This window comes from Phocoena sinus, chromosome 1 (genome assembly GCF_008692025.1).
Source record: "Phocoena sinus isolate mPhoSin1 chromosome 1, mPhoSin1.pri, whole genome shotgun sequence".
Lineage (NCBI taxonomy): Eukaryota > Metazoa > Chordata > Mammalia > Artiodactyla > Phocoenidae > Phocoena > Phocoena sinus.
The window spans coordinates 92,028,692-92,054,915 of NC_045763.1; the positions used below are offsets into that span (position 1 = coordinate 92,028,692).

At 31.8% G+C, this 26,224-nt stretch overlaps 1 protein-coding gene across 1 annotated transcript in view; it reads right to left on the reverse strand.

Moving 5' to 3' along the window:
* COL11A1 (collagen type XI alpha 1 chain) overlaps window positions 1-26,224 on the reverse strand; it is a 196,683-nt gene that overhangs the window by 119,313 nt on the left and 51,146 nt on the right. The window contains exons 5-12 of the mRNA XM_032619652.1: window positions 13,199-13,327; window positions 7,462-7,578; window positions 6,765-6,854; window positions 4,561-4,815; window positions 3,745-3,807; window positions 2,335-2,376; window positions 1,312-1,374; window positions 574-648 (exon numbers count right to left, since the gene is read on the reverse strand). Of these exons, the coding sequence (XP_032475543.1) occupies window positions 574-648; window positions 1,312-1,374; window positions 2,335-2,376; window positions 3,745-3,807; window positions 4,561-4,815; window positions 6,765-6,854; window positions 7,462-7,578; window positions 13,199-13,327 (834 nt within the window). The remainder of the gene's footprint in view (window positions 1-573; window positions 649-1,311; window positions 1,375-2,334; window positions 2,377-3,744; window positions 3,808-4,560; window positions 4,816-6,764; window positions 6,855-7,461; window positions 7,579-13,198; window positions 13,328-26,224) is intronic.

Genomic DNA, 26,224 nt, shown 5'->3' on the forward strand with positions numbered 1-26,224 from the left:
GTTCCATACACATTTTAGGATTTTTTTGTTCTAGTTCTGTGAAAAATGTCAAGGTTAATTTGATAGAGGTTGCATTAAATCTGTAGATTGCTTTGGGTAGTATGGCCATTTTAACAATATTAATTCTTTCAGCCAACTTTAAAAAGCAATCTTAAGGTAAAACAAATAATTTTTGGACAATGAATAATAACACTATAGATATATCGTATTTAAAAAGTATTAGCTAGCGTCTATATGGTAGTAAATAGCATATTAACTTTATGTTAATACATGAAATGCATGTTACTCATATGACTCAGGATAAAGCACATGATTACAAGTATTAAGAAAATCCTCTAAGATTTGTTGTCAAAAATATAATGAAATAATAAAGCCTCAGTTCTACTGCAGAAATAAATATTTACCAGAATTTTGCTTTAGCAAAATTTATCACAATTTCTGAAGGCTGCTTCATTTCAAGTATCTCTACCTCATACAATGTTTTTTTGATTGATCTATAATATGGTTAAGCAATATTTTTCAGCAGTAGGATGACAAAACATGGGGTCATCTTTATAACTATAAAAAACATACCGGTAGCACTAACATGGTACCAGGAGGACCAGGTAAACCATCAGCTCCTGGTAGACCAGGACGTCCTGGGGGACCCTAGGGAAGTAAATAAAATCATCAAAATTAATCAATAAACAAAATAATTAAATGTATTAGAAACAGAATAACTTTGAATACCATAAGACTACATTATCTACTTTGTGTTTGTCCTCTACTCCTTGGTTAATCTCCTTTTAGTAAGTATACCTAGAGAGGATTGTATTTCATTGCAGTAGTTTTATATAATTTAAATAATGCACAAATTTATTGCCTACTCAAGGAAGGAGAAAAAATGGGATTTTACAAGAAGAGTTTCAGTAGACTTAATGCAAATGGTCTATTTCACCATGTGACCCAGGATGTGATCTTCAAATTAGGATGTAGCCTTATTAATTCATTCTATCAGTATTCAACTAAATAGTCATGGGAGTTCCTGGTAAATATTTCTGAACTCAAAAGGAAGAACTTAATCTAATGTATTGGGTTCATATCAAAATGGAAATTGATTAAAAATAAAAAATTTTCTTACTAGTTATAACATAGATAAATGCACATTCTTTCACCTCACTTTTAAAATTATAGTTAGAAAAGTTAAACAAAATTTTGCACAACACTGAATTCATATGTTATCCAAGTGAGAATAATATGTTAAACCTGTAGAATATATTTTAATTCTTTTCATTTATGTTGCATTCTTTTGTTATGAGTCCCTTCACTTACCCTCTCACCAGGGTCACCAGGGGGTCCAGTGGGGCCTTGTAGACCTGGAGGACCCATAAGACCCTACAGAGAAATAAACCATAATCTGAGTTAGATTCCTGATTTTGTTAGTATTCAGGCAAATTCATCCTACCAAAATCAAAGAAGAACTCATATTCATAAATAAACACTCTTCTCCCAAACAATTGCCCTATTTATCTTCCCATAAAAAGAGAACATATAGGGACCACTTTGTAGTTAGCTCAACTCTTCCTCTACGAGGCTGCTCTCAGGGTAGAGACAGACATTCCAAGGAAGACAGGAAAGGAAATCCTGCCAATGTACAGTCCCTGAGGTGGAAGTTGGTTCCCAGTTCTTACTGAAGAAATGGTATACTCATTTAATTAGACTGCAAAAATGTGACAGTGAAGTTGAAATGTAGAAATCATTTATATTCTTTATGGGTAAAAGTATTTAAAGGCATCAGTATAATATATTTATTTCACATGACAAGAATTTAATTAATTCCACAAAAGAAAGAGGATTTCTTACAAAGTCAGATCAGTACAACTACCTGACAATAAAGACACCCTGATGAGTAACATTAGCCTTATTAGGAAATGACAATGGAAGCTGATAGTCACTCCGTTCAGAAGTACAGATAAGGCAGCTACAGTCCACTTAGAATTCTCAGCTCTCTTCTTTGAGATATATCTATACCTCTTAAAAAAAAAAAAAGAGGGTATTTTTTTAAATTTTATAACTTTCAGGCACAAAGTTGAAGATGAGGTTAGAAAAGTCAGAGATATTTAAGCAACAAAAATATTTAAAACAAAATTTAATTTCTTAGCTCTCAAAAGAATATCATTTGGATAGCCAAATCAGAAAGCGATTGAAGGCCACCGGGTCCTCTGACCAAGTATTTGCCTCTATAATTCAATACTCAAATTAGTCTAAAATGTATAAATTCAACAGTGTAATAGAAATCTTATATCTGATTATTTAAAAAATCAAGACAAAAATAATCTTAAAACATTTACATACCGCAGGTCCTGCTGGCCCTGGTGGTCCTTCAATAAGCATGCCCTACAGTTAAAGAAAGATAGAGTCATTACTAGGGCAATGTAACCCCTAACCTCTTATCTAATTGGCTCTTAGAAAGCACCACATCATTACATTTTAAAAGGTAAATTATCTGTTCCTACATATAAAACAATTACAAGCATTTTTGCATGGGGAAGGGAGGAAATTAAAAATGGTAGAAGACATAATCCCTGTCCTGAGAAAATCTGTGAACTAATTAGCAAGGAAATAAATATTCAGGTAAGTAATATTACAAAGAGAATATGCTAAGTGCTCCCCAAAAGGGCAAAGACATTTAACCAAGTTTTCCCTAGCACCCAGAATAATGCCGGGCACAAAGCAAGAACCTGATAAATATTTGCTGTGTGAATGAAAGGATGGAAGAAAGCAGCACCTAAGCACTTTAACTCAAGGAAAGGGGAGAAAGATCCATGTTAAAGAACTGGACATAAATATAAGTTCTTAAAAAGACAAGAGAATAGAACACTATTTCAGGCTAAGAACCCAATTCTAGAAAGTTTATGATTCTACTGCTGAAAACTGTCTTGTCATTTAAAAAGTTGGTTGTAAATTTTCATAACAAGGACAAATTTATTCTGAAAAATTATTTTTAAAGCCTTTGGTGAGCATATGACGTGCTTTCTCAGATTTTGGAGTAATAACCAGACAACAATGTTCTTAGAGATGCATCTTTTATAGTTTTATCTCCTCCATCTTTTATAGAAATTTTATGTCCTTGCAGCTCCTGAAATGATTTTCATTAGCTTGAGGCAAATAGTTAAACATACTTCCTTTAGTTCTAATGCAATACTTTTCCCAAATTGCTGATTAGGGAGAACAACAGTAAAATTGACTTCCAGTAAGAATTTGCTTCTTACCAATATCTTGAGTGGTAGTAACATTAACATAAATCTTCAAGTCACTTTTGAAGTGATTTGAAGATTTTTTCCATGGAAGAAAAGCAAGCAAATTTTAAAAAGAACGTTTTCATATTATTACATGATGTGATTTGAATATGAAACAAATAAGTACTATGTCAAATAATATATTTCTAATAATGTTAAGTTATAGAAATTAGAGGAGAAAATCACTGGACTGGAAAATAGAAGAGGTAAAGTCTGGTCATATCTCAATCACCAAACATTTGAACCCTTTAGGTCTTAGGCTTCTTAGTTTTTAAATGAGAGAATTAGACTAAAACATTGTTGGCTAGTTTCAAATTCCAAAATTCTGTATCTTTATATTTTTTTGGTTTATTGAAATTCTACTTGCCAGAACTGGCCTTACTAACTCATTACTTGTGGCATTATAAACATTCGGACATTAGAACTTTCAATGGTACTATTACAATATATTCATACCAGTACTTACTGGTTCAACTACTGCTGGTTCTCCTTTCTGTCCTTTTTCTCCATATGCACCATGGCCATTTATCTGTTGAGTGAAAAATTCAAGCAGCCTGTCTTTAAGTAAATAAGGCCATTTAAGTATTTTTAAAAGATCATTTAATCATCTAAGTGCATTTAAAACAATCTATTAAAATGTGTTTTTTTAACATAGAAACCTATTAAAGTTTTAAATTCTGAAAATATACAAAGGGAAACACAATGAACATTAATGCTAAATCTTGAATGAGATTGAACAATTGTTTCTTAAAGACACATTATAAAATGATAAAGATATCTGTCGACCTCATTATTATCCCAAGGTACTAAGCAAAAAGTGTCATCAAATTAAATTCAATAAAATAGAGGTGGAGGGAAGAAATGGGTAAAGGGGTTAAAAGGTTAAATAATAATAATTATAATGATAAAATGATAATTAATATGGTGCATTCCTGAGCATCACCAGAAAAGAAAAATAAATAAAACAGTCTAAAAATTAGGAAACAGTCTTAGTACCCAGAATGACAATGACTGTAATTTAATCTTATCAATGCCAAGAAAACTTGGATACAACTCTATTAAAGATTATTCTTTCAAATGAAGACTCCAGTAGTGTGGCCTGAGATACAACTGCTGAAGATCCCCATGAGGAAGAATCTATCAAGGTAACCTAGTAGTGATAAATATTCATAATTTATATAAGAACATAACCTACATTTTAAACCTGAAAAGACATCAAGATGAATATGAAAATAATCCCAAAATAAGACATACAATGACACAGAGCAAAATACTGACTTACACTTGTTTCTGTGATATCTGTTTCTGCTGGAACACCTGGACCAAATTCTTCATTAGTGGGGCTTGTTGGTTTATCTTCATATTCTTTATATTCATAAAAATCATATTCGCCTAAATCTCCATCTACCAGAAGATCAGAGTCCCTGCCGTCTATTTCTTTGTTTTCATATAGCATATCCTCAGAATTTCTCCTCTGGGAATCATAATCCTCTCCAGTTAGATATTCTTCAGTAAATACTTCTTCAACTGGATTTGGCTATTAATTTAAGTTGCAAGGAATTGGAGAACATGAAGTTTACTGTTAGTAAAGCAAGGTAAGCATTTGCAATTACAGTTTGATGGAATGTGACAGGAAGTGGTCTGAATACTACTCAAGCAAGTCTGAAAGCTGGGAAAGACAGCCTTTCAGCATTATTGAAAGAAATATTTTTGTACATTGGTATGTACAAGGAAATATTGCTTTCAAAGAACTTTTGCCAATAAACTGCAAATATTCACATAGATTCAACATGTGTATTTGCTTGTTCCATTGGAAAAAACTTGTTATGCAATTTGATATTTACTTTATAGTTTGACTTGAATAATATATATATGTATATATAGAAAATATATAGTTAAAGATTTGCTTAATTTTCAAATCTCACAGAACCTCATAATGAAATATAAAGGCTACCAGAAAAGCCATGTAAGTTTGACTCTCAATCCGAAAAATAAAATATTAATGTCAATATTGAGATTTATCATTGCAATATTTATGCAGAGTATCTAGAATATAGGGAAGTATTATATCACCAAAGAGTTCTTTATGGCAAATAAAATGTAAATTATAGTCCTCAGAATTTAATACAATAGAATATATCATTGTGTAGTCTCATAAAAAGTATGAGATTATTCACTTAAAAGTAAAAATTACATCAAAAATACTATCTCAGAGATATAGAAAAATAAAGCTAGTATAATTTCCTTTTTTCATAAATAATTCTCATTAATAGCATAAATCTGAATGATATTTATTAGGTAATTTTGGGCCATATGATTTTGACAAGGTTCAATTAAATATTTTATCTTGCTACTTTTGAATTTCATAAATAACTTGTTTGCTATAACATAGTGAATCTAGATGATAGAACAATATTGAATAATAAGTAGTGTTACATAAAGTCATGTGAAGGAAAAATGTGGCTAAATGATTAATTTAGTGATTGTTAACTAAAATAAAATGTCCAATAACCATAATTTTTTTGTGTTCTTAAACAATGAGTATATACTATCATTAGGGGGTGCATATAATCTGGGATCAGAATATTACTATGTTCATAGATCTGAGCAAAAGATGAATGAATTTGGGTATATAAATAAACATCTTGAATCAAGATAACCATTTTTGGAAAATGATTATTTTGGACTAGATGAAACATGAAATCGGTTCCTACCCTAAAATGTTATTATTCTAAATTATGTATTTGCATGTAAAGTCTCACTCAGTTAATTTGCCTCACTGGGACACATGTTATATAAATTTTTAATAACTAAAATGATTCAGGTATTCCTCATACCAGGTGTAACAGGAATTTAACAGTTAAACTGAATTGTATACTTATTTTTTCATAATCAGAATATATGCATAGTATGAAATTCAGGAAGATTGTTCTATTTGTACCTGTATGTACTTAAACATTTTCATAGAAAGGACTGGAAAAGGTTAAGATATAATATTTTAACCATAATTAAGTTTGAAAATGTAAATAGCCACTAAACCAACTAAGACTATATTTTCTCAAAATATTTGTGTCATAAAAATGCATGATTATTGGTCAGATGGAGTAAATTCTAATTGTATCATTTGATGATACAGTTGTTACTTTAGAGGATTCTCCTCCTCACAGAAGGGTCATGTTGTGAATACCCTTAATCACAACATTTTGAGAAGCTTGCTCAATCCCAGGAGGAATCAAGAAAATGATAGCAGCCAATTCAGTTTGATCAATTTAGCATTTGCATGAAGCAAAGAGTCATGCAAAACCTGAATTGACATTAATTTTAAATGAACTGTTTTTAGTAATAGTGAGCCAATTCTATTGTTTCTCTTACCTCAGTAAAATAATAAAAATGTCAAACTTTTCAGAGGTTATAGATTCTTCCAGAGTGAAATATACCAAGAAATATTACACATTTTAAAAATTTAATGCTGTCTATGAGCATTACCTCATTTGGTCCAGATACACGCCTAGGAGCTTCTGTTTGGTAACTTTCTGTTCCATAGTTGTATTCTTGAAAATCATCAACAATATTTGCCTAATGGTAAATTCAAAAGAAAAGCAATTAGTGAAAATGTAAGGTAATCCAAAATCTATGGAAATCATGATTTAACTGGGGTATCGTATTAGCCAAATGAGTATTTATCTAGTTGGGTTAGGACAATGACTCATGATCAGAGATCTTCCAGCTTATCTAGGAGAGATCTTGATTGCTTTTTCTTTGCTACATTTACCCCTAGCTTGGCTTTTGCTGCTGCTTGATAACTTTTCTTCTTCTTGGTTGCAAATTTTTCAGATTTAGGGGGTGTAAACTTTTTGGACTTTTTCTTTGAGTTAGTGGCCACTGTCTTCGTCTTCATTTTGAAATTGAATTTCTTTTTCTGTAAAATGTGGTGAAAGATGGAATGGAAAACATAAATAAAATGAAAAGGGAAATAAAGAGCATGGATGAAAGGAAGGATAAGCAAAGCAAACCAGGCATCATTCCTTCAGGACAGCTACTGTCAAATAAAAATCACAGTTATCAGGTCATAGAAATCAGATGAATGAAAGACTTATGATAAGTTTGAGGAAAAGTGGACATAAGGAACCACAGGATGACAAACAGCAGGACACCATACACAAAGGCGCTACTTTGCTTTTACCTCGGTTTGCACTACTGTCTCTTCAGTTACAGTGGGAATCTCTGTTACACTTTCAGCCTCTTTATATTCTGCTTCCCCATACTCATAGTCATATTCCATTATATCCTCAGGTGCATACTACATCGCAAAGGAAAAAATATCAGGCAATTTTGTTAGTTGCAGGTAATACTATTAACAAAGTGGTAATCATGTTCTTAACTTTTACTAGTAAAAGTTAAGAGACAAGTAAATACTGTTATTTAAATATTACTTCGTGTTACAAGAAGTAATACTGTCTTATACAGAGTATAATAACAGTGACAAAGCAGGTTTTCTAAGAGCAGAATAGTGGTTAGGATTGTGAGGAAATTAAAAGTTTAGAATATTAATTCAAACTTTTAATTGTTGAATATTAATTCAAACATAGCAATTACATACTTGGACATAGTTGTTAAATAGTCACGTTAATTTTGATTTGTAAAAATTGCTACATAAGCCTCCTTTATCTTACAGCAATTTCAATGGGTACTTTTTTTTCCCATTAAACTACATGTTTAAAAATAAATGTATGGAAAGTAGTCTTCCCAAGTATGAAAGAATTTTCATATCTATTATGAGATGGAAAGGGGAGAGAAACGAAAGGGACAGAGGAACATGAAATGAGTCTATATTTTATTTGGAATACTGGAACCGATGTAAAAATACAATCTAAAGTTTATTCAGAAATAACTAATTTGCTATAGACTTACTTAAGATCAAAATGAGCACAGAATACTTGTGAACCATTAAAAGATTCAAAATTAGATCTGTTTATAATTAATACATTTCAGTTTTACAAATACTGCATTTTTTCTATTGAAAAAAGAGCATAACACTTAGATACCCTAAACCATGTAAATGTAATTCAAACTGAAAAATGGAATACTAGATTATTCTGTATTTTAAAAAAAATTTAGGAGAAAGAGGTATGTTCTCAGTAGAGGGATGTGCAATACAATCATTAATATTGTAAATAACATGCTTGCTCACCTTCAGAGCCAAACACCTCTATCAAAATTTTAATTTTTAATCACCAACATAGGTATTGTGAAACATATATTAATTATTGGTTTTAATTAAAATAACTGTAATCCATTAAAATCATATATAACAAAAGATATTAAGCAGCAAACTCAACAAGCTAAAACTCATACATATTTATATATTATTTATAATATATATTTATGTATAGGTATATATATATTTATGTATATACACACATATATTTATTATGTATAATATACATTTATATATATGTATACATATATTTATTATGTATAATACATATTTATGTGTGTATATTACATATATACCTATGTGTGTGTGTGTGTGTGTGTATATATATATATATATATATATATATATATGCCAAAAGCAACCTATTTGAAATTCCCTAAGTATTATATTTGGTCACATTTTCATTATATCCCAACTGGACCTCTCTTGGTATTTTCAAATTGACAAAATATCTCTTTTAATGTGCCAGAAAAATAACTCTTCACCACATGTCTTTTGGAGAACTGTGATCACTGTGCTTTCTAATTTTAAAGCTCTATTAGATATAGCAATGCAAATGAGTGCAAATTTCACAAAGACATATAATGAGACATGTTCAAAACTGACCCCCTGGCAATATTGTATATCTGGCCCTTAATGAAATACCCTCACTAGAGGACACTTTTCTAGATGGTTCAGCTGAAGGTCATATCGATATATATAGACATACTTTCAGTGTTTATGATTGTCAAAACTTCAATTTGATTAAATTAATTGAAATTGATTCATAATTTTACCTATCCAGTAATAGTTTATCATTGAATATACATTTCAAAGACTTCAACAAATCTTCATTCTAGTTAGAATTTGAGTAGAATTTGTTAAAATAGAAGAATGCATACATAACTTTTTGAACATTTGTGTTTCTTCATGACTCTGCAAGCAAGATATAATGCCAACTATCTCTAGTAAAGGTAAAGTATGTATTAATCAATAGCATCATTAAATAAAACAATTAAATACTGAATTTAGATACATATTAAAATAATTAATGGAAACTGAATATTGTCTAATGAATAGTTTTTTTCCGTAGTTATAGTCACACATGTTGGAATAAGAAATAGTGGATTTATATAATTACTAGCTGGCAGCTTGAAATTAAAACATGAAAAAAGATTAGCCAGGCTAATTTATGCTTTAGAGTTTTAAAATTAAGCAGACTTTTCAGAATCCTACGCATCTATGATGAATTGTAAAAACATAAGACAATATATAAAGGCATGAAGGACTGTAAAAATGGACAATTTAAATGCATCTTAAATGAGGCCTGGTATTCAAAGCACCAATTACCTTTACTATCTTTATATCATGTTTTTTTTCCTTATAGGAGGAAACCTTTTCCAACCTCCATAATTCTCTCCTCTAAACTTTTTCCACATGGAGATCAACCAGACTAGCTGTGGTCGTGGAATAATGAAGGCAGTAACATGCTTACCTGCTTAGGCACTAAAGCACATCTTTTTCTTAGAGCCATTCAGGAGTCAGTGAAAAGAATCACTGCTTCTCTTCTTATTTCTTTATCTAAACAACATGCCCCTTCTGGTGGGTATTGATATACTTAGGACTTTGCTGGTCTACACGAAGCTTTACAACCTATTTTTGGAGATGATTCTCCCTTCTTACTATGGAATTTGGGGGTGTCTCAAAGACAGGTAAGAAGGAGACTACTTGTAATCAATCAATGTATATATGCAAAAAGACGTGCAGTGATGGAAAGATTTCACCTATGATCTGTGAGTGCCTAGCATAAAGTTATAGTATGTGAGGAGAAAAGGGTCTTCTAGAAATGTCGTCTTTTCTTATTCAGTTTGTTAGAAAAATAGTGGCATAATAAATACATGAACGTCTTTGAGAACTAGAATATATGATAAATATTGAGTGCAAAAAAATATTAAGGTAAGAAATTTCTTTATAAAATATTGTTTTTCCCTTGCTTCTCTTTTTCCATCCTTTATATATATATTTAAAAAGAAGAACATCAATTGCCTAGTGTATAAAGGGCATTGTAGTCTGTGTAGCACATTAAGAAAGAACCATATGTAGATTTAACATCTAATTTCTTATTAAGATATAAGGATAATTTAACACGATGGTTTAATACAAAACCATCATAATTTTAATATTAGTTACTTTGCTATATAAATGGTATTGTGGAGGTTCACATAGAATAACAGTTTGATATTACCACTATGTTTAAATCTATCTTCATTTTACATTTCACTCTATGATGATGATGCGATACTGTGCCAAACACATAAAAAATGTAATTTTAACAATGAATTAAAATATGTTATTTAGAGGCTATGAACTATACAAAATCACAAGTTGAATAAAACACATTTGAGTTAATTTATAAAATAAATTGACATATTTATTAATCCAAATCAGAATAATAAATATGCAATTTTGCAAATTTATTAATTATAAATTAAGTAATATAAAGTGCAACATGTATGTTTGATGCTCTATTTTGCACTTTATGTTCTTTATTCACTGGTAACATTGCATTCCTATTTTGTATAGGTAAAACATCTGTAGTACAATTATTAAAATGCATATTTGTAATATAATGATGTATTAATGGCTATAGTTCAAAAGTAATATAAGGATGGCTTGCTAATTCTGTTAACCAGGTGTTTTTCATACTAGTATATAATAGTTATCTTATTATTGAAGTATCAATGTAATTTAGTACTGGGGGAAAAAGTGAGAGCTGATTCCTCAAAAAAACTTTTCATTGTGACATACTCAACATAGAAACTGTAAGAAATGCTATTATTGCATCACCCAACCAGATTTTCATGAAGCTTTTATTATAGCAGCATGCTCTTTTCCTTATCAGTTGCTTCCAGTAAAAACAAGTTTGATTTATCAACAGAATGTTAAATTTATGAACCAACAACTAAGGTCAAAAAGGGAAAGTCTACTTCTAAATGAATTTAAGACAAAAATGGTTAAAAATATTATTTTGCTTTAAAATAACTCTGCTTACCTGATGTAATAGCATTAAAACATGGGAATAAAACACCTCAAGGTGATATAATAAGAATGCATACCTTCCTTCTTCCAAAGATCAGAGCCATATCTGTTACTAAAAAGAACAAGACTTATCTTTCTTAAAACAAGAGCAAAATAAATCTCACCCATCTTGAACACCCATACTAAATGTTATAAATTTTAATATTGAATCACCACATAATCCCTAAGATATAAAAACACTAAAACCTGATGGATATTTTACCTATCTTCTTGGAATTCACAGACTGTTTTAATAAATCATGAGGGAATTCACAGACTGTTTTGATAAATCATGAGGTAATAAAAAGAATGAAGCGCTTGAGAACTGTGAAAGAAGCAAACACAAATATCCAAGTAATTTCTCTTTTTTCTCTCATATTTGCTTTCCTGTTAGCTTCTTAAGACTTTATCCTGTTTTAAAAAAACATTAATATTAAGTCATGGAAAAGATCAGTGCAACAGAATTCACTATCATACCTTAAAAAGGAAAGTAATGTCAAAAAATATATTTCAAGCACTTAAATGGTAAAATCCAAATTGAATTATCATGCAGAAATAACAGTAAATTAAAATTAAGAGATAAGATCCTAACCTATTATAAATAGTAGAACTCAAAAGATGGTATCTAATAGTATTTTAATAGTCAAGAAGAAAGCTATTTGAGTTATTTTCAAACATAAGGACAGTCTTGATGTCTTTAAACTTCCACCCTCACCTTCTAAAATTTAGAACTCTTCACCTTGAGAAAAAAATAAAAATATAGCTTTGCTGCTAACTAAAGACTCAATTCCTTCCAGTATTTGCTTTCTAATTTCCAGAATATTCACATTAAAGAATTTTACCTAAAAATCTGCATAAAGCATACACTGTACTATATTTTTTTGCTTTTTGGGATATTCAAGTCTGACAAAATTGCTATGGCTAACTTAAATGTACTTATTTTTGGTCTGAGAGAGAATAGAGTCAAATTTCATTATGGTGAATTTTCTTGCAAAAATAGCATGGAAGAATGGTTTCACATCCAAGTTTCAAATAAAAGTGACATAATATTAATCAAAGAATATGAATATTTAGTTATGGCAATCAGTTCATAATGCTTTTCATTTCATTGTTCTCTGTATCAAATCTTATGCAAGAAAAAGAAAACTTACATATCAATATAGCATAGCCTTACAGAAATGGAAAAAAAAAATCCCTCTAAATATTCAACTCAGCCTGACAACTTTAAAATAGCACTAAAGTCCCTTTCTCATCTGCATGAATTGCCAAAGGCCTGAGGATATGGCAAGTACGCCAGAAAATAGTTACCCTTGTCTTGAGGCTGTTTTAATTAATGAAATGCTAAGGACAAAATATATCTTTGAGAAATTATCTTTTTTCTCATCTCCCCCCAAATGAAATATGCTCCTCTACACAGTATATGTGAAGTATCTGTATTTTTAAGAAATTATGTAACAAAATACTTAAGATGGAAACAAACACCAAAAATCTTCTTCAAATCACATATTCTTAGAAATATTAAAACACTATAAATACAAGGTAAAGTTTAATTAAAAGTGAATAAATGGAGGTGAGCCTCCAAACTGCAAACCTATGTCCTTACCATTGGAATGAGAAAACCTGCCCTTGACCTTACGGTCCTCACCTCATCGATCTGGGGTTCCTGAGCCTGAGAAGCCTTGGGTGCTGAGGAATCACAGTCTGGACTGTAATGCTCACAGTAGTCATACGCTGCTTTGGGGTCACCTATGATCAACAACTGCTGGATGTCCCCCTGCCAAGAAACAAACATGGTTATGTAGTCAGTATATTTGAATACACATATATCCAGAACAAGATTTATCCAAGACACAGTGTAGTTCATCTTTAAATATGAGAATAAATCGCTTATATTTCAATGTTAAAAACAGTCCTATAGGATTGAGAGAGAAATTCACACCTGTTTAACAAATCAGATCTTCTGCTATATTGTGGTTCAGAGAATCTACAGTATATTCATCTGTTTGCTAAAACTTGGTTTTACTGCATTCACAGTTTACTCTGTGTGGAATAGACAAATGAAATGTGAATAATAAGCTAATAAAAAAGTAAATAAGATTTTAAAACTATAAATATATAAAACTGTAATGTATTTCCAATATTAAATAATGGAAGAGTTCGATTGAATTATTTTTTAAGCAAGTTTATACAAGAATTTTTAAATGAAAATATAGATCCAACTATTGAGTTCTGTTAGAGAACTGAATATCAAAAGAAATTTCTACTTACAAATATGAATGAGAAATGCAGAGACCAGAAAAATCCAAATTAAAAAGCGAGTTTGGCATATTTTTGTTAAAAATGGAGCATCTAAGCATACATCAAACTCACTTATTTAGAAATCTGAATAATTTTAATAAAAAATAAACATTAGAAATAATTAATAGGGTTATCTAAAGAGTTTTAGTTCCAGGAGGTTCTGGAAACTGTGTAAACAAGAGGAAGATCAAATATTTTGCTCTCAAACCCATCTGAATATTTCCACATGGGTCTAATTTGACATGAAACTAGTTTGATATAAATCTATGGGTCATGACCATATTAATTCAGAATTATATTCAGTCCTAGAAGAATGTCTGGGTTAATATCCATTTGACTTGGTGATTCAAGTCCCTGTAAGTCTGAGCTCATGAGTCTGATTCACAGAACTCCTGATATCATTTTGAATAATTTCAAAGTTACTTCAGCTTTCTCTACGTCTGATTAACATAAGCTATTTAGAGCCTTATGAAAATTTTAGAAGTCTCTAACATTGAGTTAGAGAGCAGGAAAGAATTCATAGCACTTTTATACCACAATATTCATTTATTCATTTATTCATCAACAAATGTGGATTGAGAAAGTACTATACACAAGACATTGAACATAGTATCACTGGAGATGGAAACATAAATTTGATGTAATCCTTGCCCTTGGAGAGTGCAATATAGTGGTTAAGATTTAAAACTGTAATAAAATGGAGAATAAAATTTATAACTTGAAAAGATATAGCAGACTCTTGTGAAAAGTGCCAAGAAAAGAAATAAATTATTTAGTTCTAGCTGGCAATCCTTTATTGAATACTGTGGTTCCTATCTTTGGTGTGATAGTTATTCCTATTTGCATTGCTCTTTCTTCTGTCTAAAAAGCACTGTATATTCTTACTCTTAAAATTAGCATTTATGCTAATGGATCATAAATCTATATTTTCATTCATATCACTTTACTGAGATATAATTTACATATAGAATTTATTCCTTTAAAGTGGACAATTCAGTGTTTCTTAGTTCATTCACAGAGTTTTCCATCTATCACCAATATCTAATTTCAGGAAATTGTTGTCACTCCTAAAAGAAACACCATAACCAATGGCAGTCACACCTTATCTCTTCCTTTGCTAGCCCCTGGTAACCACTAAACATTTCATATAAATGGAATCATACATCATGAGGCCTTTTGTGACTAGTTTTTTTCATTTGTCGTGTTTTCAAAGTTTACCCATGTTTTAACATGTATCAGTACTGCATTCCTTTTTTGAAATAACAACTTTCTGTATGAACCTACTATTGAATACATTTTGTCTATCTAGTCAGCTGTTACTAGCTATTTGAGTTGTCTCAACTTAGTAGATATTTTGCTATTTGTTTTTTATATGTCATTCCTTTTTTGTTACTCTTACTCTCTTATTTTGTGCTATCTTCTTTTGTGCTAAATAGATATTTACTAGTGAACAATTTTAATGATTTTGTTTCTTTTACTATACTTTAGAGTTCTTGTTTTAGTGATTACCTTGGGGATTACAATTATCTTAATTTATAACATTTTTCAGATTAATATCAACTTAATATCAGCACTATACAAAAATTTGTTTCTGTATAATTCTATTCCCTTTTCCCCTGCTTTGTAATAATATAGTTATACAAATTACATCTTTATACAATATAAGCCATCAACACAGTTCTATAAATTTTGCTTTATGCAATTGTATTTTAAAACAGATAAGAGAAGGAAAGTGCTATAAACAACAACAACAAAAATTTGTACTGTTTTTATATATACTTATGTTGGTAATTTTACCAGTGTTTTTTTATTTCTCTGTGTGAATTTGAGTTACTGTCCAATGTCCTTTCATTTCAATCTAAAAGATTCCTTTTTATTTCTGGTAAGGCAGCTCTACTTTTGATACGTTATCTGTTTTTCATAAATCTGGGAATGTCAATTTCTTCTTTGTTTTTTGAAAGATAGTTTTGCAGGATATAGCATTTTTGGTTGACAATCTTTTTCTTCCAGAACTTGGAATATGTCAACCACTGTTTTCTGGCCTCTATGAAATCTGACAAAAAATTAGCTGTTAATCTTAATAAGACTGTCTTTTATATTATGAGTTATTTTATTATTGATGCTTTGAAGATTCTTTCTTTGTCTTTTGACTGATTATAATACTTTACAAGTTTATCTTGCAGTTTCTTGAGATTCTCAGATATATAGATTAATGTGTTTCATCAAAATTGGGAAGGTTTTGGTAATTATTTTTGGAATATGCTTTGTACCTCCTTCCTTTCCACTCTTTTTGGGACTCATTATTATGTCTATGTTGCTATGCTTGATGGTGTCCCACAGGTCTTTGATGCTCTGTAAACTTTTTGCAAGTTTATTCTTTCTTTTCTTCATACTGAGTAATCTCAATTGATTTTCAACTCCCAATCTATTTTGTTCTTTTTTAAGACATTCTACATTTATTTATCTCTATTTGATAAGGCATCATTCTCATACATTCATGTAGTTGTTAAGCTGTGGCTTCCTTTAGTTTTGTTTTTTTGTTTTTTTTTAACATACTCATAATTGCTGATTTAAAGTCTTTGTCTGGTAAGTCCAATGTCTGCATGTCTTCAAGGACAGTTCCTATAGATTTGTTTTTCCTTTGTATGGTACATAATTTCCTGATTCTTTGCCTGTCTCATAATTTTTTGTTGACAGCTGCACATCTTAAATGTCACCTGTGGAGACTGGATTCCATTGCCCCCTCCCCTCAATGCTGCTTGTCTGGTGACCTGTTGAAGTAATTATATAAGTCAATTTTCTTTGTTTCCTGTGAACACTGAGGTATCTGCTCAGTTAGATTAGTGATGAGCAAATGATTGGGCAGAGAATTCCTTAAAAATCTCTCACTATTTGCCAAGAGACTTTGAGTATGTATTTGTGTGTGAGCATGCCTATAATATTCCAACAGTTTACAACTCTGCCTTAGATCTCATTTCTTGCTATGCAGATCCTCAAGGTCAGTAATATTTGAGATATTAGGGTCTCTTCAGGTCTTTCCTGGACATGCACACAGGCCTCCTAGATCTCCAAGAATATATTGAAGTTCCTCAGTGACCTTTATAGACATCTCATTTCCAAACTTTTTATTTTTAGTGTCTTTGTCTGATCCTTGTTTGCTCAATATCCTAACAGTTAAATGAACACCGCCAACTACTTGCTAAAGATCTGCATCTAGAATGTCTCATTAGTAACAGAAAAATGACTAAAATTAAAATGTCAAAAACACACATCTGCCAATAAAAATTTCATTGACATGATACATTACAATGTTTAGTAATCCTTGAGATAAATTTTGTTGAATTCAGAAATTTCTCTACAATCAGATTTAACTGTATTTCTTCAGTTATTTAGTCATTTCATTCAACCATTCATTCAAAAAGTGCTTTGAAAGTGCATGTAGCATGTTAATATGTTCAGATAACACCCAAATAAGGAAACACCTATTTTATTTCCCAGTAAAACATGAAATAAAGCAGAATCAGCAAATACCCACTCACAAAATTATATGGCGTATAATGGTCATACTATTATTAGTGTTTCCAGCATCAAAATTATTTATTTTTATATGTTATGAGGCAGTACAATCAAACAAATTAGATTGTCTCTGAGATTTTCTTTTATTCTTTTTTGTAAATAGCTAGAATAGACTCTAATATTTAGCTTATGCCTACTGATTTTAAACATTCTCACAGCAAATGAACATAAGTTCATAAAATTTATTGATAACGTTTCTCAAACACTAACTTATGAGTTTAGAACACTGAGTAGCCACAATTGAATTACTATAAATGAGTAATAACTAGTAACAGAGAAATTTGAATATTCTTCATTCTGTTGTTTAAAAAAATGCATCATTCAGTACCTCTTGTGTACTGTCATCACTGAGGGTTTCAATCAGAAATTCTGATTCTTGAATCACAGCCTTGCCATTAATTACTTGGAATTATGCAAGTCACTTACCCTAATTCATCATTTGTAAAATGAATGCATTTATTTATTTATTTTTGCGGTATGCGGGCCTCTCACTATTGTGGCCTCTCCCGTTGCGGAGCGCAGGCTCCGGACACACAGGCTCAGCGGTCATGGCTCAAGGGCCCAGCCGCTCTGCAGCATGTGGGATCTTCCCGGACCGGGGCACGAACCCGTGTCCCTGCATCGGCAGGCAGACTCTCAACCACTGTGCCACCAGGGAAGCCCAAAATGAATGCCTTTAGAGATCGTATCTAAGGTCCTCTTCAGAACTAAAAATTATAGAGTTCCACACTTAACTTATAGATAATATAATAAACCAAATGAAGCTTTTGCTGAAACACAAAAAATTGCCTATCTTATTACATATAGTATTTTTAACAGTATATCTTTTAGAAGAATACTGGTTTCCTGAGTACTTAACTATTCTACTAGTCAAGGCACTTCACTTCATTAAATGGAAGCCTGCCAACCTTTCCACAATAAATTCTTTTTTCAGGTGTTTGATATTCAGCCATTAAATATAGTACTACTGGAAAGAAACTGGAAAATTGTGTTAAAAACCTACAGTACTATTTTCCCCGGAAGACATTTTATTGTGTTTTATGTTAATCATATGACATGTTATGAGACAGTCTGTAGACAAACAAAGCATCCTGACAGCTTGAATGAACTATAAATATTTAGATTCAACAGTCATAAAAATTTGTACAGCTGGAAAAGGGTGAAGTTACCAAGTAAAATTGGCATCTGCTGTACACAACATATGAAAAAGACATCCTCCTCCTCTAATGCTCTACAAAGCCAAAATTAAAGTAGAGCTGAAATAATTACCTTGCTATCTACAGCTGTGTCAACTAGGTCTATACTATAGTATTTTTCTATAGACAGAATGAGTCTAGAGGAGGGAAGCAAAACAAATGCAAGAAAACTGAACAGAAACTATATATAAAGATGAGGTTCTTCTGAATGTCACATGCATTGCAAAAGGATCCAGCCACATTTTTTTCAAGACCAATTATATAAATAATAGCATATCCTCCTCTCAAAACTAAAATATAATTCACATATTCTAATAATTTTTGTTTGTTATTTTTGTTTGTATATGCATATATATAGTAACTCTCTATAAGGCCTAGCTATTTCCGTTTTCTCTGCTATGAACGTAATTATATTATAATTCAGGAAATACACAAGTTAATACACATTTAGCTTTTTTGCATGTACAAGAAATCACATTTATTGAAAAAGTGTTGTACAAGAAATTGGTATATCTAAGGTCACATGTCAATGTGTCAATGCTAAGTGTCTGAATTTTCAGATTCAATTCTGCATCCTATGAAGTCAACCAGTGCTTGGTTGAAGTCAGTTCCCAGCCTGAGCATCCACTGAACTGTACAGCAACAGCAGCTGATTCCTGAGAATGAGCAATGAAAAACTGGGTTTTGATCAGCTGTCATGTTCAATTCCATGTGCCTGAATAAGGTAACCTGTGAATGAATTATGTGCTTCAAGCATAATAAGATCCCAAGAATGACAGAGGAAATTCAGACATAACCAAAACAGTTAAAGCAGAGGCTGGATCAATATACAACTATAATTGTTCAATAAACAGTTTGTTTTTAAACAGCTTATTTATAAACACTCTCTCTAATATCAACCTGGCAATTAGTAACTCTACAATCCTATAAGGCTTCTAATTCCACTATGAATCTTGGAAAATTTAAACTTTTAATATTAAAACTTGGGTGTTAGTTATATTCTAGGAGAATAACTTACTTTTAGTAATATCTGGAAAAGAAGACTCCAAGTATTTATTGACTATGTCTCACTGAATTTCAATGCTTTCTAGAGTTAGAAATTTCATCTCCCCTAAACCTGTTGTAAATCACATGCTGCAATTGCATTCTATAAAATCAGCTAGCCTCCAAATTTCCCGAAGCACATTCTTACCTCCATTAACTTTAACATGCAGGAATCTCAACGGGAATGAATGCTTTTATAAAATGCTTCTTGTTAAAATCTTGACTGTATGTTATAAGCAAATAGGAGTTAGGTTGATGAAGAAGATGGAGAGGGAAATAGTATTAAACAGGAAAACGGGGCTTCCCTGGTGGCACAGTGGTTGAGAATCTGCCTGCTAATGTAGGGGACACGGGTTTGAGCCCTGGTCTGGGAAGATCCCACATGCCGCGGAGCAACTAGGTCTGTGAGCCACAACTGCTGAGCCTGCGCGTCTGGAGCCTGTGCTCCACAACAAGAGAGGCTGCGACAGTGAGAGGCCCGTGCACTGTGATGAAGAGTGGCCCCCACTTGCCACAACTAGAGAAAGCCCTTGCACAGAAACGAAGACCCAACACAGCCCAAAATAAATTAATTAATTAATTAATTAAAAGAAAAAAAACAGGAAACCTCTTAAACAGAACTCTGGATGCATGAAACTGACAAAGTTGGAAAAGTACATATAGTGCTCTATAGTTGGAAGGAAGGCCCTATATGGTGATAATGAGCAGTGAGGGTTGAGGGATGAAAGAGATAAAGTAGAAGAAAGAAAAAGAACCAAGCAAGGAACCAATCTGAGAAAAGCTTTGTGTGTGAACTGAATTCTAAAAGTTACAGAATGTCATTCAAGGACTTTGAACCATGGAGCAAATCGATCAATGACGTATTTTAACAAAATTGCTATGACTACATAGGGAAGGATGATTTGAAAGCAGCTAGTTTGGAAGCATGAGAATCTTGCTTAGGAATCCATCACAGTTAAGCATTGGGAAATTTAACTCAGCAACAGCAGGAACGGAGTAGAGGATACATAGAGTTTATTAGAGAAAAACATGTGAGATTTGAGAACTGACTAGGTAATGATGATGGAGTGGGATGGGAATGGCAAGGAGAGAGGGAGGAAGTGCATTAGAGAAGAGTGGAAGTAGTTTCTGGTATGAGCAAAGGTGGAAGAAGAGTGGAAGTAGTTTCTGGTATAAGCAAGGGTAAGACGGAAAATCTATTTACTCAGTTGAGAAACAATAAAAAGGAAAAATTGGGGATCAACCTTTTAAGCCTATGAAGTGAAATGATAACTAATTTTTTTCTAGAAAAATCTTTTTTTTTTTTTAAGAAACTTGCCTTTATTTACTTTTGAATTGTACTCCTCTATGTGCCAACTGTCAGGTTATATCACTGAGACCAAACTAAGTTATAAGCATCAATAAGAATCAGCAGAAATTTTCCCTTTAGCTGGACAGCCCATACCTCTTTCTGTAGCAATTTATACCCATTTTTTCACTGGTAATCAAAGACAAAATGAACTTGTCTAGACTTAGTGTTATGGGATGACCTGTGTGCCCCAAATTCTTATGTTTAAGTTCTTAGCCTCAGAACCTGACTATATTTGGAGATGGGACCTATAAAGACAGAAGTAAGATTAAATGAAATCTTTATGGAGGGCCCTAATCCAATATGACTGGTCTTTTTATAAGAAGAGGAGATTAGGACACAGACACCACAATGCGAAGGTCATGTGAAGACACAAGGAGAAGATGACTATCTACAAGCTAAGGTGAAAGGCCTCAAAAGAAATCAACCTTGCTAACATCTTGCTCTCAGACTTCAAGCATCTGGAACTGTGAAAATATTAATTTCTGTTGTTTAAGACACAGTGTGTGGTATTTGGTTATGGCAGCCCTAGCAAACAAGTACAGACTGATAAATACTAGTTTGTTTTTATTTATATCTTGCAAGTATTATCTTTATAGCAGAATAAAGAAGAGCACTTCAAAACAAGTATTTTTGTTTGTTTGTAACATGAGTAATCTCTAACTATGTCCAGGATCTGATATTAAGTAGATGCTGTGGAAATATTGACTGATTTAATTTGGCAAGCAGCTAGAACTCAGGGTAATCATACACCCGACAGTATCATCATGTGTAAATATCCCTCAGGCATTAGAGGTAGTAGAAAGTGAGAATGATAAATAAATATTTGTCTCCAAGTATAAATAAAGAATTTGAAGGGAACAAATTTTTAAGTAAACTTACCAGAGTTTTAAAGATCTTTATCAAATTAAATTATGCTAGAGGTCATAGTGAGTTTAAACAACAATTTATATGATTTTTTTAAAAATGCAATTTCATTACACTAGTAAAAAAGTTAAAACAATTCCTTGTTGTATCAACTCCATATTAATGAAATTATATCCTAATTCTACTTCATTTCAACAATGAAAAGAAAATAGGAATAGAAAAGTGTTTTATCATTTTTATATATCATATAAAAATATATATATAATCAGAATAATACATTTTTTGGATTCTATACTTCATTTTATCTATTCATAGTAATATAAATCAAAAGTAAAACAACATACTTGGTTCTTTCTTGATTTAAGAAAAGACATGCAAAATTAAATTACAAATCATAAAAAAATACTGAGATGATCCTCAGATTACAAAAAGACTCTTCATTTCAAATGTTCATTAAATAATGAACATTTAAAATATGAATAATCAAAATTTGATTTTCCTCCCAAAATAAAGTCATCTGATACTTTTTACAAACATCTGTTGTTCAAAATAATATAACTGAAGATAACATTTAAAATCTAAAAAGAGGATTTTAAAACAAAATGGAAATCATTTGAGACCTTATCTTTAAAAATTAACTTGAGAAAAAAATATTATTTGTATGAAAAAAATATTATGTATCATTTAATATTTTAAGCTTGTATTTTAACACAGACTCAAAGAACAAATTCATATAAGTAATATCAGCATAAAGGTCAAATATGACCTTTGCAAGCAGGTATGACTTTCACTGCCTGTCACACAAAGTTAACTGCAGAATTTGACATTTACTTTATATTTCATAGCCTTGACTTGACAGTAAATTTTGAATTTATTTTAAAGTAATTATCATCTTTTGAATATGAAAAGAAGTGATAGACTCTTCATCATTTCATAGAGTTTAACAGTTGAACTGGCACATTTACTCTTTTAACACAAGCAAATAAACTGTATCATTTCTTTCCACATATCTGTTTAGCATCATCATTTTTATTGCCTTTTTTTTTTTTTTTTTTTTTTGCTGTACGCGGGCCTCTCATTGTGTGGCCTCTCCCGTTGCGGAGCACGGGCTCCAGAGGCGCAGGCTCAGCGGCCATGGCTCACGGGCCAAGCCGCTCCGCGGCATGTGGGATCTTCCCGGACCAGGGCACAAACCCGTGTCCCCTGCATCGGCAGGCGGACTCTCAACCACTGCGCCACCAGGGAAGCCCGTTATTGCCTATTTTTAAGTCTAGAGAAAATATCAGTGGATGAAAAGAAGTCATTGGTAGTAGCACTTTTATACATTTATTATTCTAGTTCTACATGCAATGATACTGTCCCAGAAGTAATATTGTCCAGTAATTACTGTCCCAGTAATAGGTCCTAGAAATAATATTTTTAAATACTTCCTTATTTCTACTCTGTTGCACTCCTCTACTATAATAAATGATACATTTCTTTAGTGAATTGAAGTTTTATTAAATCAAAATTTGGCCATTTTATGAAATATATAATAAGCCTAAGAGGATTTTAAAAGTATGCATATACATTATAAAGTAACTGATATACCTTTTACTCTTTTTTTAATTTTGAAAAAAATGTTTTTTTAGTACCAATGTGAAAACTTCTTTGCTCACTACAGAATGTAGTCAAACTGTATATATGTCTACTGAACAGTGAAAAATGGGGGTCATGCTCTCAAATTTGAAAGCCAGAATTCCCTATTGAAATGGGAGTATTTGCAAAGAACTATACTTTTGAAGGAAAAAAAAAAAAGCAAACCTGTTACACAGCATTCCTAATTCCGGGAGGCACTTCATGCCTTACAATTTTAAGACAAGCTATATTTTTCCCCCAAACAAAATATTTTCTTAAAAAAGAAAACAGCAGAAGTAACACATAATTTTATTAACAGGCACAGATACATTATAAGTCAGATAATAAATGTATTTCTTCTATAACTTTTAGTGGTAACTTACACAGAAATTTGACAGCCAGATAACTTTCAGAATCCTTTCCCCTGGTTGTCTATCAATCAGTCATCTATCCATTTAGTCAACACATATTTATTGAGGCAAAGTAACATGCTGACACTATAGATAGGCAAAAGAAAAATAAAGAGGGAAATCAGACCCAGATCCTACTCTCAGATAGCATATAACCTGGTAAGGGAGATTAATTATACACAGACATGATATATAAGAAACATATTTCTTTTGTACTTACTATATTCCAATTATGAAAAAAAATAAATTGGGGTGGCAAGGGTGGGGTAATGACACAATTTTCATCTCGGAAAATCAAAGGAATAATCTAGAAGGAACTGGCATAAATGAGATAATTAATGAGAAAGTATCTAGTTTTTCTTTTAAATATAAAGATACTTGGTATTCTTTGTTGGCTCCCAGAATCCTAATCATTGCTCTCTCTTACCCTGTGCCTAAAGAATATGACCCCATAGCCCACATCATCAGACTGTCTTGGCAGGTCGGTTTCCAGTACACACAATGGAAGTGACCACCAAGAGTTAGGAGTTAGGAAGGTGGGAAGAGGAGGAGGTTGGGTAGTTTCGCCAGACACTTTCCTGTCTGTCACGGCAGTCTGATACCTTGACCACTAGTGCCACTGTCAGAAAGCACTAGTGCAGGGCTCCAGCTTTCACTGTACTGCTATTTCTGCCCCTTGCCCATTTAACCCTTGGAAAGGTAATACTCCTTGCCAGGTAACTCGCCTTGTTCAAACCTCTGAAATCACCTGAGTAGAAATTCAGTTTCCTGCTGGAACCCACACTGAACTCACTCACAGAGAGTATGAGAAGTTAGAGAAAGACCCCATAGTTGAAGGCCCTAAAATAGTAATTGGTATCTTCATTTTATATATATATTAAGTTTAAGGATTCAAATAATCAGTATATATCACTTTCCAGGAAAGTACACTGTATCTACTAGAATACACACAGTTTGTGGTTGGGGCTTCTCTTTTTTTTTTTTTTTTTTTGGCCATGCCACGCGGTTTGCAGGATCTCAGTTCCCTGACCTGGAACTGAACCCGGGCCATGGCAGTGAAAGCCTGGAATCCTAACCACTAGGCTATCAGGGAACTCCCAGGGGCTCCTCTTCTTGATAAGCCAATCTACATTATTCAGCTAAACTCACTGGAATATAAACTTCATGAGAGTAAGGACCTGTCTGTTTTGTTCTCCCAGGTTTCCACAATTCCTGGAATAGGCCTGCACGTAGTGAGTATGTACTAAAAGTTTGTTCGGTAAATAGATATCCAGGCAATTAATTTATTCACCATTATAAGACTCAATTTCAACAACTGTAAATTAAGAATACTATTATTTGTCTTGTATTTCCTACAGATTCTTTAAAAATTAATACCTACTTAAGCAATGTTTAAAGTGTAAGTGTACACAGACGTAAGGTATAATTATTATAGTACTTGAAGCCAATTAAAGGAGAACACACCTTTGAGCTTAAACTTCTAGATGTGCTTATAGACTGTAAAATTTAAGAAATGCTGCTGGAGAATACATTTTTATTTGTTCCATAAATAAATTCCAAAAAAATTGAGTTTCAGAAGACTTAAAGCCATTATTCTATAAGTAAAGCCCATAAGGAAAAAGTATAATAGAAGAGAAAGAAAAATACATTCAGATAAACAGTTTCCAGCATGTACCACTGTAAAAGCAATAGCTTAAAAAAATTCTACAATGTTTCCATAAGATATTCCCTGGACACTAAAACTTCTGCTCACATTTGATATTAGAGCTTTGTTGAAAAGTATGGTGGGTCTTGGAAGAGGTTTTTGATTATATATCCAGGAACAAGATTGACATTAAATCTTAAACATGGCATAAAATGAACAAAAAAGTAGAGATTATCAGAAGACTAATTGAAAAAATATGCTTCTTGCCTACTAAGACTTCTGAATTTGCCAAGGCATTAACTCACATCATAGTTTTTTTTTCAGACATTCTATATGGTTAATGATTCTTTCTCAACTATTTTGTGTGGAAAAGGAAAGCTGCCAAAATGCTTCAAATTTTAGTTTAATTGAAAAATGCATCAGAGATTGCATCTGAACTATAATTCAAAGGAAAAAATGAAAAAAACCACATAATCACAGACAGAACTGCTACCCACACAGTCCTTATATTTCACTGTGTCCCAAAATCAGCTTAAGAAATCAGTTTTAAGAAAATGAGTAGTGATCATATGTTACTTGAATGTACTACTAATTCAACAACTATTTACCAAGTATTACAAAAAATGCAATACTTTTAAAACTTTAAAGTTGTATAAAACACTACCACAAA